At 41.0% G+C, this 19,191-nt stretch overlaps 1 protein-coding gene across 15 annotated transcripts in view; it reads right to left on the bottom strand.

Annotated features, from left to right (window-relative positions):
* The window catches only part of CAMK2D (calcium/calmodulin dependent protein kinase II delta), a 330,923-nt gene that overhangs the window by 234,898 nt on the left and 76,834 nt on the right, over positions 1 to 19,191 (bottom strand). For all 15 annotated transcript variants that reach the window (XM_068280781.1, XM_068280836.1, XM_068280817.1 and 12 more), the window contains exon 3: positions 14,500 to 14,559. In XM_068280781.1, the coding sequence (XP_068136882.1) occupies positions 14,500 to 14,559 (60 nt within the window). The remainder of the gene's footprint in view (positions 1 to 14,499; positions 14,560 to 19,191) is intronic.

The following is a 19,191-nucleotide window of genomic DNA, read 5'->3' as shown; positions in this document are numbered from 1 at the left end:
TACATAGTTCTGCCTGCCTGATTTTACATTTGATACAGTAAATAATTAGCAAATTTCAACAAAGAAAATTTGTTTTGCAACATTTTGCAACTATTTGAATGTTAATTACGTGCATTGCTGGGTGTTGTGTCCCCTCTTCCTGCAGAAAGAAATCTCAGCTTTACTGTCTAAACACCTCCCATTTGATCACCTCAAGCCCAGCATAACATTATCATGCAACTGACACAGTAATAGGAAAGGAGGCACTGTGTGCAATGCCACATGATCTCCCCCCCCCCCCAATGTAAACACTAAACACAGTAATAGGGAAGGAGGCACTGTGTGCAATGCAACATGATTGCCCTAGCGGGACCTGGTAGAAGGGCAAAAGTCTTTCTTGAGACTTTAGGATGTATGTTGTACATTGGAGAGGAACATTTTCACTTCAATCAGCTAAGCTTGCCCCTAATGAGCCCATGGTTGGAGGGCAAAACTAGCAGGGCAGAAGTGGCGGTCAGACTCTGGAGTGGTGCTCTGAGGAGCAGCTTGGTATATAAACTACAGACTGGGCTTTAACAGTGTGGTCCTCTTCACAAATGGAGACCAATCTGCAACATGCTGTCCAGAATTGCACCACAGAGATATTTAGACGGCAGCCCATTACATGCATTGCAGCATTTCCCAGCCAAAATCCCCTGCAGGGAAATGCTGCAGATTCACCCCAAATTCGGGCACAGTGGAAACAGAAACTAGCTGGTACCACAAAACGGTGCTAACCACCGAATTGCCACACATACCCACTTCTCTCACTGGTCACATCGTTCTCCCATCTCTGCAGGCCCTTCTCTCTGCAGTCGCTATGATGGCAGAGCTCTATGCGCCAGTCAGGAGCAGCTTTCAGTGGCTCCTGATCCTGTCTATCAATGTAAGCCAATGTAACTGGCTCACAGTGATCGTTGCAGTCAGGAACCAATGAAAGTGGCTCCAGACCGGCTCACAGAGCTCTGCCATTGTATAGACGGCAGGACGAGTGACTGCGGCCGGGAGAGAGCAATGCAATAGGTGGTAGCGCCGGGTGCGTGTGGCAGGCTAGTTGAAATCTATATCTTGTCAGAGTCGCGCAGCCACCTGTAGGATGAAGATTTCAACCAACATGGTACATAAGTAGTTAAAGAATAACCAATACTTTGTCTTGCTTCGCTTTAGTTGATGACATATTAATGGCATGCTGCTATACTTGGCACAATTGCTTTTTATAAAATCACCATCCAGGAGGTATAAAATAAGTTTTCAATAAGCTGGTAGGGTACCAATAAATCTGTCCTTGACTGTATGTGTTACAAATCACAAAACAAACAAACAAACAAAACAAAACAGCATTTTTTTCTTATTTATCTTCTCTTTTATGTTTGAACGTCTCTGTGTCTTGGGTTCACTGGATCATTGCTCGCTTTGTATGGCCACACAGTCTACTAAATAAGTCACACCAGCTGGTAAAAGCTACACCAGTATCTTAAGAAATGTGTTTAATGACTTCCAGATGGTTTAGTGCAAACTATTTCCTTTAACTGGCCAGACACATCTCTCATTTGGATTCAATTGTTTGGTGAGACTTGCTAAAAGCATTTAATGATATCATTCTTAAATACTGCATGCACTCAAAGTTAATAATTTATGAGAACGTTGCAAGTATAACAGTTTCCGAAAGCGCCCTCATTCGACCTCCTGTTGATCTGACCTACAGTTCAATGCTAAACAGTTCTTGTAACTTCAAATAAATGTATAATGCTGCTGCTAAAAATATTTTAGACTTAAAAAAAAATGTTTTTCTTTACAGACTAATCATCACATAAGTGACACTCAGCATGTCTAAGTTGAAGGTTTATTCAGCAAAGCAAACTGCCTTGTGCAAAAGGATGTCAATCAGAATTAATCATTTACTGTACTGACACTACAGTGAGGTCTGTTTGGTTGCCGTGGGTTACTTTGTATTGCACACTTTCTCTTTGTGTTATTTTACAAGATATGGATGATAAGCAGCCCTATTTCTAGTGAAATCATTCAGCCATGTCTTCTCTGGAACTCATAATGACATTTTATGCAAGTAGAAGTGCTTTTTATTGCTCCATAAGCAAGGCCTTGTATCTAAACTAAAGAACATGGGCCTAGTAAATTGAGGTAAAAATCTATTAACCCTTCGCACACTCATGTGTGCGAAGGGTTAATAGATTTTTGCTGTTTTCTAGCCACACCCCCTTCAGCACCTCCCTTTCCCTAATAATTTATTTAATGTCCTAACTAGAGGCGATGTGCCTGGATATATGTATGTTTATTCTTAGTAAATTGAGGTAGATCAGAGAAACATGCTAAAAAATAAGCCCATTGTTTTCACTGAGACATCTGCCCTAATTATGGCCGATATAAAAGCATGTTAATAAAATAATGGGAAACTGTACACCACTGATACTTTGCAGAATAATATTTGTTTATAAATTTCAAAAATCTTAAAACAAACAAACAAAAAACAAACAAACAAACATGCAGTTAGACACAAAGTTCAATATAGCACCATACGCAGCATGGTGGCGTAGTGGTTTGCGCTCTCGCCTTGCAGCGCTGGGTCCCGGTTCGAATCTCAGCCAGGCCAACATCTGCAAGGAGTTTGTATGTTCTCCATGTGTCTGCATGGGTTTCCTCCAGGCACTCTGGTTTCCTCCCAAATCCCCAAAACATACAGATAAGTTAATTGGCTTCCCCCTAAATTGGCCCTAGACTACAACACATACACTACACGATACATACACATAGGACATATGACTATGGTAGGGACTAGATTGTGAGCTCCTCTGAGGGACAGTTAGTGAGAAGACAATATATACTATATACAGCGCTGTGGCAGATGTTAGTGCTATATAAATACTAAATAATAATAATATATGCACATAGCAAGGACCCATGGTCATTTTAACATACATGTTAAAACTAGCACAGTGGCTGGATAGTGTAATGGTTAAGGGCACTGCCTCTGGCAGATGAAACCTGAGTTCAAGTTCAGTAAGCCAGTACCTATTCAGTAAGGAGTGCTTAGGCAAGATTCACTGCTACTGCCTACTGAGCGTGCCCTAGTGGCTGCCTCTCAGGCGCTTTGAGTCCAACAGGAGAGAAGTACTATACAAATGTTGGAGTTATTATTGCTCTTACTAAAATTCCTAAACAAGCACTAGGACACCTCAAAAGACTGAAACACATTCCGGTCCATCAGTGCAGGGGGAAGGGGGGAGAGGGGGGGGGGGGGGTCACACAGTCACCAAGCTCCAGCAGGGGTCTGGTGACACACAGAGTTCTGGGCTGATGGACGGTAAGCAGCATCCAGGATGGAAGTAGGAGCATAGATGAGACACACATACCCGACTATCAGTGCCTGGCCAGGCTGGCAGTAAAAGTGAAGAATTGGAACTACAAGCAGCGATCCTGATCCTGGAAAACGGTTATCTGGAGTCTTGAATAGTGTGAGTACAAGTGTGATGTTCGCTGATTTAAAGCTAATAATTAAGATGTGTATTTTGTTTGTAAAGCAAGTGTGGCAAGCATAAGAGTAAGAGTAAGTCTATATCTAAATATTTAAAAGAAAACAAGATTAGAGTTTTGAACTGGTTTAGTCAGAGGCCTGACTTAAAGCACACCTGCTATCTGCACACGGGGGTCACACAGCCATCCAAATGTAGATACGGCAGTGAGAGGAGGAAAGACAGGCACTAAATGCGGGTAGAGAGGTCCTGGGTTTCACCGGGTTATGTACTCCATATTGCAGCGTGCACTCAGAGACAAACAGTAACCATGTGAAGTGAAGAGAGTCGAGGCACTGCTGCAGTAAAAAAGAGGTACCTTTAATCCACGGTGTTCAGACACAGCGGGGTATACAGTGGGGGTGAGGGGATGCCTGACAGCTGTTTCGCTAAGAAAGCTTCTTCAGAGGCAAAGTGCCTCTGAAGAAGCTTTCTTAGCGAAACAGCTGTCAGGCATCCCCTCACCCCCACTGTATACCCCGCTGTGTCTGAACACCGTGGATTAAAGGTACCTCTTTTTTACTGCAGCAGTGCCTCGACTCTCTTCACTTCACAAGCCATCCAAATGTGCCAGCAGCATTTTGCACATGGGCAGGTGGGGTTTAGACGTCAATTACAGATTTCCACTACATGTGTCCCTTCTAACCCCTCCAAGTCAACTGTCTTCCCCCCAAAAAATGCTTTGTTCTGCAATGTAAAGTCATTATTGAAACACAACAGTAGGTGCTGTGCTTCCTACCCTCAGCTTATACTCGAGTCAGTCGAGTTTTTAGATGAAAGTTGGGGGGTCGGCCTATACTCAAGTATATGCGGTAATAATGCATTATAAAGTCAGCAGGGAGCCAATACCTTTTTCATGCCAATGTATTTCATACATGAACAGACACCTTCTGCACGTTGATGTGCCATTAGGTTTGGTGTTAAGAGATACCTTACATAATTCAATTCAATTCACTTTATTGTCATTGTGTAACACAACAAAATTACTTATACTGTAATAAGCTTTTTCACCATTTCCCTATTAAAATCTGGAGACGCTTGCATGATGAAAAAGCAAAATATCTATTATTAATGTGGAAAACCTAGTGTGCAGCAATTCTGCCCTACTTAGCCAACCAACGCATTTGCTTGGCACTATAATATATAGCTGGCACATTATAAGAGAGAGCTCGGAGTAGTAATGCCATTTATATATACACACACACACACACGCACACATACAAGCACATACACACACACGTCAAAATTGTGCCATTTTAAAATAAAGCCACAGCCATAAGAATTTGTGACATTCTTACTTAAAGTGCTCTGCACTTAATAGCAGAGCACCAATATAAACAGATATACAGAACGTTAAAGCAGAACTCCAGGCGACACATTAAATTTGACCTGCTAAGCAAATAGCTCTTCGGTACTGCTCAGACAGCCTTCAGAATTACTCTCATCTCCAAGTAGTTACAAAGACTAGATCAGCCATACTGTGCATGTGCGACTCCAAAATTAGCTGTGTTTTTGTTGGACTGCTAAGATGAACACATCTACTTTACACTGTACACCTAAATACTGTCTGATGATGGTCTTAACACACTATAAATGGACTAACATTAAAAGCCAAGCATTCAAGCATAATTTTTAATAATTATAGAATGTCCATCTTATAATCTGATAATTTAGTTAATCATCCATCATTAGGACTTGTATTTAAAGTGTACCTGAGGCTAACCTTGGGTACAAAAACACATAGCTGTCTAAGATGAGGGAATCCTCTGGATCCTATGGAGGCTTTCCATGTCGCCGTCTGGTCCCCCAATGCCGTGTGCAGATCTCCCCAGGCCCCCATTCCCCAGGATTTTAAACAAGGGCTTGTCAGTAATCCCACTGGGTCCACAATCCTCTTCAGGCACAAGCGTGACCGTACTTTGCCTAGTTCAGCAAGGCCACGCCTGCGCAGTAAGTCGTAGCCCCTCATGCTATTGCACAGGTGCGACTGTGTTGATGTGAGATCAGCACAACCATGCTCGTGCCAGAGGAGGAGCACGGGGCAGACAGTACGAAGGGTCCTAGGCAGCGGCGGAGGCCCAAAGGAAAACCTTGGTAGCATCGGTAGGATCCAAAGGCTTCCCTCTCCTTAGGTAAATATTTTAGTTCTCAGCCAAAATTTGCCTCAGGTTTGCTTTAAATGTTCATCCTGTGTATCGGGATTTCACCACAAATAAAGGCAAGGAAATCTTTGTTGTGTCTACAAAGCTATAGAGGTCTCCACCTGGCTGATTTTCCTGAGCACCTGGCTGTCACAGTATAGCCCTTTAATCTGTCCCCAGTTACTGCTGGTTTCTATGTGGTGTATTCACTAAACAGCGGTTATCAAAATACCGTGCATAAAGTCTTACCACATGATGAGTAGAGCAGAATGCCATACATTACATGAAATTCTTTACGCTCTAAGCACGTTATTCTGATTACAGCAGTTTAGTGACTGTACCCCAGTGTCAATGGCTTTTACGGTATACAGGGAGTGCAGAATTATTAGGCAAATTAGTATTTTGACCACATTATCCTCTTTATGCATGTTGTCTTACTCCAAGCTGTTTAGGCTCGAAAGCCTACTACCAATTAAGCATATTAGGTGATGTGCATCTCTGTAATGAGAAAGGGTGTGGTCTAATGACATCAACACCCTATATCAGGTGTGCATAATTATTAGGCAACTTCCTTTCCTTCGGCAAAATGGGTCAAAAGAAGGACTTGACAGGCTCAGAAAAGTCAAAAATAGTGAGATATCTTGCAAAGGAATGCAGCACTCTTAAAATTGCAAAGCTTCTGAAGCGTGATCATCGAACAATCAAGCGTTTCATTCAAAATAGTCAACAGGCGTGTGGAAAAACCAAGGCGCAAAATAACTGCCCATGAACTGAGAAAAGTCAAGCGTGCAGCTGCCAAGATGCCACCAGTTTGGCCATATTTCAGAGCTGCAACATCACTGGAGTGCCCAAAAGCGCAAGGTGTGCAATACTCAGAGACATGGCCAAGGTAAGAAAGGCTGAAAGATGACCACCACTGAACAAGACACACAAGCTGAAACGTCAAGACTGGGCCAAGAAATATCTCAAGACTGATTTTTCTAAGGTTTTATGGACTGATGAAATGAGAGTGAGTCTTGATGGGCCAGATGGATGGGCCCGTGGCTGGATTGGTAAAGGGCAGAGAGCTCCACTCCGACTCAGACGCCAGCAAGGTGGAGGTGGAGTACTGGTTTGGGCTGGTATAATCAAAGATGAGCTTGTGGGGCCTTTTCGGGTTGAGGATGGAGTCAAGCTCAACTCCCAGTCCTACTGCCAGTTTCTGGAAGACACCTTCTTCAAGCAGTGGTACAGGAGGAAGTCTGCATCCTTCAAGAAAAACTTGATTTTCATGCAGGACAATGCTCCATCACACGCGTCCAAGTACTCTCCAGCAAGGCTGGCAAGAAAGGGTATAAAAGAAGAAAAACTCATGACATGGCCTCCTTGTTCACCTGATCTGAACCCCATTGAGAACCTGTGGTCCATCATAAAATGTAAGATTTACAAGGAGGGAAAGCTGGGAGGCTGTGGTTGCTGCTGCACGCAATGTTGATGGTGAACAGATCAAAACACTGACAGAATCCATGGATGGCAGGCTTTTGAGTGTCCTTGCAAATAAAGGTGGCTATATTGGTCACTGATTTGTTTTTGTTTTGTTTTTGAATGTCAGAAATGTATATTTGTGAATGTTGAGATGTTATATTGGTTTCACTGGTAAAAATAAATAATTGAAATGGGTATATATTTGTTTTTTGTTAAGTTGCCTAATAATTAATCACAGTAATAGTCACCTGCACACACAGATATCCCCCTAAAATAGCTAAAACTAAAAACAAACTAAAAACTACTTTCAAAAATATTCAGCTTTGATATTAATGAGTTTTTAGGGTCCATTGAGAACATGGTGGTTGTTCAATAATAAAATGATTCCTCAAAAATACCACTTGCCTAATAATTCTGCACTCCCTGTATAGTAAAAAACTGGGGACACGCTAGATGAGGCCCAACAAAGCTGGGGAAGGACTAGAAATCTTGGAAATATTTGGGGGTGCTGGGGCTGAGATACAACAGTATAAATCAAGGTAGGGCACTACATCACTGTCCAGGGAGGTAGAAGAGCCACTACGGTATTTCAAGATGGATAGTGATGGTAATTATTTAAAACATTGTTTGTTTTTTTAATTTCGCCTTTTAAGATGGGGATAATGAGGAGCATGTTGGTTATGACAGTTCTTTTTTTCCGGAGATGTACTTTAACCACTTCGGGGCCAGACTGCCTTAGCTCCTTCAGGACCAGAGCTGTCCTTTCCCTTTATAGGAGCCAATGACATTGATTCCTGACCAAGTTATGGAAGCTCTGCAGTCAGCATGACAGCAGGGCGAGCAGTAGTGTCACAGTATCGATGTGAGCGATGCTAATGGCGGGCACACGGAATGTAGAAATTGAAATCTACGCTCTGACATGCTTAGGGGGAGGTAAACAGGGGGTAGATTTAAACAAGGCTGTCCCAGAACCAGTTAAAGGATACCTGAAGTGAAAGGAGTATGGAGGCAGATATTATGTATTTAATTCATTTTAAACAATGCAGATTACCTGGCTGTCCTGCTTAGTCTCTGTCCCTGATCTGCTTAGCCACAGACCCTGAACAAGCATGCAGATCAGGTGTTTCTGACTGAAGTCTGACTCAACTAGCTGCATGTTTCCAGTGTGTGATTCAGACACTACTTCAGCCAAAGAGATCTGCAGAACTACAATTGATAATGTTTAAAAGGAAACTAATATAGCAGCACTCTCAGTTCAGGTGTACTTTAATATAAACCTTTGGGGACAAGAAATAGCAAACAGTGATAAAAACCCAAAGATTCTATCTAAACCCTTTCCAAGCTAAATAAAGCTATATAAAGCGAAATAAAAATGGGATTTGAAAGTCATGCAAAGAAAGTGTACAGCAACAGCCAAGAAACATATTTTTAACATTTCCTTTGCATATGTAATTTTTCTTTTTTATTGCATTTGTGGATTGATTTAGGAAATCAGTAAACTTTTTATTTATTGCGCATTATTTAACATGTCCATATGACTTCCAAATAAAGTGTTGGCTCGTTGGTCCTGGAAATAAAAGATGCTATTTTTACTGTAAGCTTTCCCAAAATTGCTGGCAACAAAATAAGGAGTTCTCTCGGCACATGAAACATACACAGTGCAGAATGAAGCTGCTAAAGATGATAGGGCAGATGGCAGCTACACCCAGTGCTGTAGGCTAGTGTAAATTGGCGCTGCATCTGCTGAGTTGTGGCTTTGTAGCCAGCAATTTCTAATGACTTAGCCAACCACTCACAATGTCTGATTGTCTGATCTTGAGATATATTCCCCATTTAGAGGAAGGACAAAGTGAGACATAATAAGTATAGGATGACATAAAGAATTAACAAGAGAAAAGAAAGCTAGCCACATAAGTGCTAATAGACTAGGATGGAGTAGGAAGAGGGCAACTAAGGCTTAGTACATGCGTTAGATGGTTCTTAGACAGGACTGCCTCTAATAGGAATCTAGCGTGTGTACACTGGCACTGAGAGATCCGGAATGCTGGGCCATCTCAGCTGCGTGGAGCCCCGCACCCATTGTTTGCCTCTTTACCCCTTATGCTTTGTTGTGTACTACACCATCAACCCTCCTCCATAGCAATAGAACACATTACTAACCTGCAGACTACTAACATGTCTGTACAGCACAAAGCCCTAAACTGTCACCCAGGGAACTGACAACAAATCTCTGCAGGCGAAGGTTCTGGAACAGGTGTAAAGGTCTGAATATGAAGGCTGCCATATTTATTTCCTTTTCAACAATTCAAATTGCCTAGCTGTCCTTCTGATCCTCTGCTTCTAATACTGTCAGACCATGAACAGGCATGCAGACCAGATGTTTGACTGGATTGCCGCATGCTTGTTTCAGTTGGTTGATTCAGACACTACTGATGCCTAAAAGACCAGTGTTGTTTAAAAGGACATAATTTGGGCAGCCTCCATATTCCTCTCATGTCAACTGTTCTTTAAGCAAACTATTGTCTAAACTGTCTACGTTTAAAATGTGCAGTAGAAAGTTGCTATCTCGCTTCTCAGTATCACTTGTAAAACAAGTGTCTAGAGAATATTGTCCAGTTACTGGAGCAGATTGATCATTCAGGTATAACTTCTGTTTGAAAGCGCTGCCATGGCTCTCGCTGTACAAATTGAACGCAAGTATACTAGTGGCTAGCTGCATTAATTCCTTCAAGTCTACATCCAAATTTATGGATTAGAATTAGTACATAATTTGCATCTGTTTTGCATTCAAGGCATGTATTTAGCCCCAGTGGGGCTCTGCATTGCCTCTGTTGGTTTACATTTCAGGTGCAGCCTTGAGTGCTGTCATTTGTCTGTCTGTCTGCTTGATGTATAGTGTTAGTTGGGGGGGGGGGGGGGGGGGGTTGTTAGGTGAAGGTGGGGGGAGGTTAGTGTTAGGTTTCAGTAGGGGGAGGTTAGTGTTAGGTGTAGGAGTGGGGAGGTTAGTGTTGGGTGTAAATTGGAGAGAACTTAGTGTTAGGTGTAGGAGTGGGGAGGTTAGTGTTGGGTGTATATTGGAGATAACTTAGTGTTAGGGGTAGGAGTGGGAAGGTTAGTGTTGGGTGTATATTGGAGAGAACTTAGTGTTAGGTTTAGTTTGGGGGAGGTTAGTAATAGGTGTAGATACGAGTATAAAGGTGGCTCCTGGCTCATTTGTGCAATTTAAACATTGACCACAAATACAGTACTTCTCTGAGTATACTTATGTCCGCTGCTGAGGGTGTTGTCCAGAGAAGGTATTTTAGAGAATACTAATACATAAAATGAGGTAAGCCTTGGGTTATGCCCCAGACTGTCTTCAAAAATCCCTGTCTCTAAACAGTAATAAGCTGGCATTAGTTACAGGTATTTTCAAACACACAGTAAGCCATGAAAGCATGACAAGCTTCCTGTGTAGTTATGGGACCTTCTTTAGCATTCTGAAAGTAGCATATCTATTGTAATAGATAAACTTGCTACAGACTCCTCATGCAGGCTGCTACAACACCACCTTACACAGCTCATTGGCTAATGGTGGATTTGCAAAGGCTAATGGTGGATTTGTAAATACTATACATGTAATGAATGCCTGTTTATTATTGATAGAGATGTTTGAGATACAAATCATTTTGAGTTGATAAAGATTATGTAAATTTATGCTGCTTGAAAATGGACTAATCAAATTCCAGGTTGGTGGGATTTGACTGGTTCATTCTCAAGGTGCATACATATGCATATACAATTTGCATAATCCTACAGCAATTTGGAATTATTTGCATCTCATTGACCATCCCTACTAGAGACATGTCTGTACAGCATCAAGCCTCTGAACAGTCCTTGGAGGGATCGAGTCCCGATCCTTGCTGGGCAACAGGCCTGGTATGTGCAGGCTTAGCACTTCATAAGACTGCTTTAGACATGTTTTATTTTTAAAAACAGAAAATGATCACAGCAAATAGAGGACCTTAAAAATGTATTACCTGATCAAGCTAATCACATGCTTCCTCCTACGTTCTGCTGCACACGAACAACTATAGTGTTTGTTATAATTTAAGTATTATATGTAGGCCTCAGTTGCCTGAACTGAGGTTAGGTATAAGGCTTGGTTCGCAGAGTCTACCTTTAAGCAGAGTTTCTCGCAGAAGAGATGATGCAGTCAGTTACCAGGAATATGTTCCCCGTGGAAGGCCATAAGCCTAAACTGCCCCAGACCGTTAGACGACAGAAAGTTAAACATAGCCAATATTTACCAAACATTGCATTCCTTGTAACTAGGTTAGAGAGCACCCGGAATATTAATTAATTAGGTGTGTGTCATGACACCACGAGGGGTCTGAGCCAATTGCAGGCTTGTGGAGTATGGCTCAGATGATGTCACATTTAACTCTTTGATGACCGGTAATAAAGGGGGTGACAGGCTGAAGAGAGGCATTCTCTCTCTTTGCTTGCTGTCACGGCTGGTTTCAACCTTTTACTCTTATTTATGTCTTGTCATCTTATATAACTGTACGCTGTATATAGTAGATAGGCCTCCGGGCTATTTAGTACAGATGTAACGTAGTATAGACAGAAGATAAACTGATTACCATTCACCAGGAATGTAATCAAGAAGCTATAATGCAACGGACTTACAACAGAAGAATCTGCTTTGCTAGGATGTAAAGAACTGTATTGTCTTATCTGTTGACTGAATAAACTCCTAAACTCTAAGGATGCCTGAGAAGTTCTATCTCCAATGCTGTTACTGTGATGAGAGTCGTGTTTGCAGCTCTTGTTAATGAGTTGCTGGTGCCGAAATAAAGGTGTAGTGTTGTTGCCAATAGCAACCAACGTATAGTTTCTTACACTGTTTATTTACATTTTGGATTGTAAAAGTCTCAAATGGACAGCCACAATCCTTCCAAATGTGAACTGCAATAAAAACTCTTAAGGCCTTTTTTCACCCACATTTTATTTATCATTTTACCGCTATGTAGCAATGCATTAGAATTGACTGTCTGTGTTAATCAATGGGGAATTTCCATACCGAATTGGCTTTCGCATTTGGGGTAAACCAATTATAGCATGCTGCATTTTTCAGCTTGATTTCCGGTTTTTTTTTTTATTTAATGCATTTTAGGTAACTGCTTTTGCTACAAGGCATTGAAAACTCTGTGCATAAAAGCACGTGTACACCTATCCAAAAAGGGGACACACTATTTCTCAAAGATAAAATACTGTATATTACATTTAATAAAAATTCACATAAAGGTGCGCTCCTTTAATCAATAGCAGTCCGGACAGTCTAATTGCTTGGATCGCTCAGACTAACAGTTCTGATGTAAACTCTAAATATATATATACAAAAAAGTCTCGCGCTCAACAAGTCTCTTAATTTTTGTTCGCATGACCTAGTTACAAAGACCAGTGCAATCTTAACCCAAAATGTCCTTCAATGATGACACTCTCAGATTACGCTCACCAGATTGTGTTGCTAATCGTTTACAGATCAGCTCATGCGCCTTTGGCCCAGCCAGTATATTTCTTCTGGTCTTTTATCCAGTACGTTCACTCCCAAGGGTCTTTTCAGTCGCTCATGGTTATATAAGGAAATACAAACACAAATATATAGTGTAATATGTCCAAATAACCACCACCAGGGGTGCCCACACACATGCAATGCGCTCACAGAGTAATATTGCCAATCAATTACAGATCAGCTTTGATCGCTTGTGGCCCAGCCACTGTGTATTAACCTATGCCGCGCAGGAGGATTTCTCAGGCCCTACTGGGCCGATTTGCATAATTGTTTTGCAACACGCAGCTACCACTTTGCTAGCTGCGTGTGCACGCCGATCGCCGGCGCTCCGCGCCACTTCCCCCCCCCAGACCCCGTGAGCTGCCTGGCCAATCAGCGGCAGGCAGCGCTGAGGGGTGGATCGGGACTCCCTTTGATACAATAAAAACAGTTGCAACAACAAAGGCAGGAAGGGAGACGCTGATCATGTTGTTGCAACTGTTTTTATATTTGCGCAAAGAATACTACAATTGTAAGTGCACTACTTTTTTAAATGTGTTTGAATAAACAGTATTACGCTATGGAAGCCTGTTTTTAAGTTCAAGGTGTAATTGGCAAGAAGAAAAGCGGAGAGAGCTGTATAATAAGCATTTGTGGCTGGTTCCATGTGGGTCAGCATTGTAAAAAGGTGAGTCTCTAAGTGCTTTGGGGAAAGGGCACATTGAGGAGTTGTGGAGTAATACTGCATCAAAGGAGTGTTCCCATTTTTCTTTTGCATGGATTGTCTATATGGAGGAGATTACTGATTGGTAAAGGATTTCTGGCTGGTGATGATGCTGATCGTATAGATTGGCCATAACATCTGGTGAGGGCAATTGCATGGGATGTGTGCACTGGAGGGGTGATAACAGTAAACGTACTGCACCATAGATCTGTTTATGTGTATATTACAGCGGGAGAAGAGATCTTAATACACACTGGCTGGGCCACAAGCGAACAAAGCTGATCTGTAATTGATTGGCAATATTACTCTGTGGGCGCATTGCATGTGTGTGGGCACCCCTGGTGGTGGTTATTTGGACATATTACACTATATATTTGTGTTTGTATTTCCTTATATAACCATGAGCGACTGAAAAGACCCTTGGGAGTGAACGTACTGGATAAAAGACCAGAAGAAATATACTGGCTGGGCCAAAGGTGCATGAGCTGATCTGTAAACGATTAGCAACACAATCTGGTGAGCGTAATCTGAGAGTGTCATCATTGAAGGACATTTTGGGTTAAGATTGCACTGGTCTTTGTAACTAGGTCATGCGAACAAAAATTAAGAGACTTGTTGAGCACAAGACTTTTTTGTATATATATATATATATATTACATTTAATATCTATTAATAGGAGATAAAATGGCTTGAAGCAACATATGTTATTCTAAAAAAAAAATGTAAAGCACCACCCAGTCCTTTCTGTACCTTAATTAGGTGATGTCAAATAAATGAGTTGGTCCCTTGTCAGACACTCAGGACACTTTCTAGACAACAGAGTGCAATCTTCTCACAAAGTCTCAGTCTACGCCTTCCCTTTGCAAGTTGAGCAGCAGAATGATATAATCCAAGGAACAGCAGCAGCCCCACCCAAGGAGCCTGAAACAGACTCTACAAAGGAAGCAGCTTCTGCTCATGTCAGTCATTTTTAGTTACAGAAGTTTTATTTTACACAAAAAAACTGAAACATTTCAGTACTTTAATGTATCGTGCTGTTGATCTGTGCCTGCGGTCTAAATGCAAAATAAATAAACTGAATTTATTTACCAATATTAGGATGCTTCAGAAGACGACAGATTCTTGCTTCACGTTCCAGTTTCTGATGATCTGTTAATTAAAAAAAAATTGAATATATGTATTAGGAACATTGAAAAACATAGCCTTACACTCAGAATTATAGACTATGACGTTACAATCATTGATAAGGTAAAATTGTAAGAAGAAAAGCTGTGGACTTCAAACTCCAGACTGGCTGAGAAAGTGCATTTGAGAAAACACTTAGATGAATATCTTATCCCGTATTGTTTATGCAAAGAAAGGTAAGAGTCTCCAGTGTGTTCTTCCAACAAACACCCAAACATCCTTGCATGAATGATGAATTAGATAATAGCTGCAAAAAATCATCTGTAATTAAAGTTCAGTGCATGCCGAGGAGAACAAAGCTGATTGCGCACAGCTTTTTCCCTCTAGATCTGGATGTGCTTACCCCACAGCCGGGATTGTGCCCAAAAGAAAACGATTTGACAAGCTTTTATCAAATAGGTATAGAGGGACTCTGGAATGGTGTGCTGTAGGAGGGTCTAGCAAGCCTCTGGACTATCTAAAGGCTTCCCGCTACAGAGGTAAGTATCTCCCTTTTTCTCACTTCAGGATTCCTTTAAAAGCTGTTATACTGAGTACAGTATATACTCTGTGAGAGTAATACATAACCCTTATGCTTCAGTAGTACCATAAAAGATCCGTGCAACTGGTATTTTCATTTCCTCTTGTACAATAAGAAGACAGAGATGCTCTGAAGCAGATGCTCTCAAGAGATGTCATGAGGCATGTGCAAAGCGGCTGGCAATATTAAGTGTCAAAAAATTAATGCTACATACTCACCACAAGACCGCGGAAGATGGATCAGGGGGATATGCGGCAACGAACGATCTAACAAACGATCGTTCCCCGATCCATCTTTCACAATCGTGAACATGGGAACAAACCATGGCTGCAAACGCGTTGTTGAACAATCACGGTAATTAGCGCAGGGGCCAATGTCGATCAGAACGACCGTTCCACAATTGGATCCTTTACGGCGGTCATTCAAAGCAAACGATTATTGTTAAACATCGTTTAACAAACTTTTGTTAAATGATGTTTGTGATATCAAAAAAAATCATTTGTCCTAAAAAAATGTTTGTGGAAAAATCGTTTAGGTACAGGCCTTAAAGAGAAACTCAGACCAAAAATTGAACTTTATCCCAGTTAGTAGCTGATACCCCCTTTTACATGAGAAATCTATTCCTTTTCACAAACAGACCATCAGGGGGCGCTGTATGACTGATATTGTGGTGAAACCCCTCCCACAAGAAACCCCTCCCACAAGAAAAGTTTGAACTTTTGGCAGTTTCCTGTCTTTGAACCTTGTTGCATTGTGGAAAATAGCTGTTTACAGCTGTTTCCAACTGCCAAAAACCATGCAGCAGCGACATCACCTGCCAACAGTAAAATGGTCACTGGAGTTCCTCTTTAAGCTTTCCACTTAAAGAGAAACTCCGACCAAAAATTGAACTTTATCCCAATCAGTAGCTGATACCCCCTTTTACATGAGAAATATAATGCTTTTCACAAACAAACCATCAGGGGGCACTGTATGACTGATATTGTGGTGAAACCCCTCCCACAAGAAGCTCTGAGTACCGAGGTACTTCTGGCAGTTTCCTGTCTGTGAACCCTGTTACATTGTGGGAAATAGCTGTTTACAGCTGTTTCCAACTGCCAAAACAGCAAGCAGCAGCTACATCAATTGCCAGCATTTAAAATGTCACCATGTAATAAATGTCAGAATATAAATCAGGGATTTAAAATATTTTACAATGGGCAAACACTGGCTAAATCATTTATACATAATTATTGTAAAAATGAAGCACTTTTTAATTACATTATTTTCACTGGAGTTCCTCTTTAAGAAATTTTGATACAGAATGTACTGTATTTCCTTTATCTCCTTGCCAAGGCAGAGAACATTTGGTGAGACTATTTTTGCAATATCTAGCAGAATGACTTGTTTATATAAACAGCAAACTAAACCGATTGCTTTTGTAACCCTTCTATAATGGGGAGTCCATACAGTTTGTTCACCTAGGATTCATACCAGCAGCTTCCGCCTGGTAGCTTGGACCATACATCTCCTGCATGTCCTTATGCCCGTTGTCTCTTCCTGTATAATTTACAAGTTACAGATAACATCACTCATTAACAATGAGTGGACAGATCTTGAATCTTTGCCTAAAGGCCCATACACACGTCGGATTTGCGCGAACGACGGGTCGTTTGAACGTTCCGTCGTTCGCACGTTTCAGCATGAAATCCGGCGTGTGTACAGACGATCGTTCGGGAGATAAGACTGGTTACCAACGATCCGCCGGGCGGATCGCTGGTAACCAGTCTTATCTCCCGAACGATAGTCTGTACACACGCCGGATTTCATGCGGAAACGTGCGAACGACGGAATGTTCAAACGACCCGTCGTTCGCGCAAATCCGACGTGTGTATGGGCCTTAAGCTTCCCCTGATGTAATCGTCAAGAAATATTTCTATTAATGAAACATACCATTTATTGGTAAAATAATATTGTTTGTATATATTTTGTTACGAATGGTGTTCATCTGCAGGCTTCAAAGGTAGATACTGTAGGTCCTCTTTAACCAAATGTTGAGTGTGTCTGATTTTACAGACAAATTAGTTTTTGATAGAGCTGCACCTCTAGAGGATGTGTACAGTGGAACCTTGGTTTGTGAGCATATTTCCTTCTGTAAACATGCTTATAATCCAAAGCACTCTTATATCAAGGCAAATTTTCCCATAGGAATTAATGGAAACTCATGTGATTTGTTCCACAATCCAAAAACAGTTATGGTAAAATAGTATAAAATAAAAATGTAAACAAGACTTTCACTATAACTAACAGAATCATTGCTATCTATTAGCTCACCCCAACCTTTTTGGTTTTTTTTGTGTGGCTTTAACAAGGAACTTATCCAATGACAGTTGCTTTTGAGGATTTCATGAAAATGTGACTTTGCAGTCTCTACACTCAGATTAAGTACAATTAAGCACAATCCTACAGCGCCAAAGGGAAAAGAACCATCAGCTCAGTTGTGATGGCGTGATGCATGTATACTTTTATTTGCTTGTATATCAAGACGTTGCTCATATATCAAGTCAACATTTCACAAGTATTTCTGCTTGTATTGCAAAGCGCTCTTAAACCAAGTTACTCTCAATCCAAAGTCTTACTGTATTTGTGTTTATATTTAATAAGAACTTTCACATCCTAATGCTACAAAAAATAGCCCTGTATAATTCCACTGCATTCTATTAAAGTAAATGCTCTGTGAAAAGCAAGCTAAGAAATACATGTAATGGCACTTGACCAGAGTCATGCAACGTTATAAGCACAAGCCACTAGCTAAGCAAATTAGCACTATAATATTCTATCATTATCCGTAAACAAGGACAAAATCCCATGCTGTAAAAGACTTTTAAAAATCGAAGTACAAATAAGATCCCTTCTTTTCAGTATGAAACCAAGCTAACAATACTTGCGTCACATAAGGCTGCAAGTTATATTTTGTGCACTGCACTTCCCCAGCTTGTACCGTAGCTGTAATCTTAAAATTGCTACTCGTTTTCAACCATCCAACAATAACAGAAAAGCGCAATAGGATACACCTTCAAGTTCTATGCTATGGTTAGTATAAAGCCTTACATAACTATTCAAAATGTAATGATTCCACCCTACTGTGGTAATGCTGTGGTAATGAAAAGCTATAAGGGAATATACAGTGTTCGGGCACCATGTTAAAGCACACCTGAACTGAAAGGAAGGCTGACATACGTAATTCCTTTTAAACAAAGCAGATTTTCTGGCTGTCCTGCTGTGCCTCTGTCTCTAATATTCTCAATTATAGACCCTGAACAAGCATCCAGATCAAGTGTTTCTGACTAAAGTCTGAGTAGATAAGTCACATGCTGTGGTTTTTACTGGTAAAGATGTGTGACCAGCAGATATCGTCACTCAACAGTTCTACTAACGATATCTTGCCAGTCCCTACAGACAAATATACAGCAGCTCATAGAGGCATAGCTCCGTCATGTGGCGTGTAATATTCTATAAAGTAAAAGGGAGTACTCAATGCAAACATTTTGCCATGGATAATTCTGTGCTTTGATGGGCACAAAAGACCTGTGCAGAGATCACACAGTTGGCCATCAAATGTCTGCCTGAATAGACCTTAATCTGGAATTAAATATACATGTGTTTTGACCTGAGCATTTTTTTTTTTGGGGGGGGGGGGGGGCACAGAGGACAAGAATGACACCTAAATAGACAGAATGAAACCCTCTAATATTTGAAAAGCTACATATGTTTGTACTTTTTCAACAGAAACAGAAGACACATTTCATAATGAGGATCTATCTGTTCCACCCCCGGCTAAGATGTCACAATGTAAAAGAGACAGACAAGACCAGTCAGCATTTTGCAGCAACATTTTTGTATTTTCTTATGTTAATAAGTATATTATTATCAGGGCTGTAGAGTCGGAGTTGTGGAGTCAGAGCAATTTTGGGTGCCTGGAGTCGGACTCCTAATGAATTTGTAACTGTAATTAAAATAGAAAATATGATAAAATGTTCTATTTCTCAGATAATAGTCATTAAAAATAATGTATATATACAGTAATAGCTGTGCTT

This window comes from Hyperolius riggenbachi, chromosome 1, assembly GCF_040937935.1.
Source record: "Hyperolius riggenbachi isolate aHypRig1 chromosome 1, aHypRig1.pri, whole genome shotgun sequence".
NCBI classification, from domain to species: domain Eukaryota; kingdom Metazoa; phylum Chordata; class Amphibia; order Anura; family Hyperoliidae; genus Hyperolius; species Hyperolius riggenbachi.
This window is presented reverse-complemented; position numbering and strand designations above follow the sequence as displayed.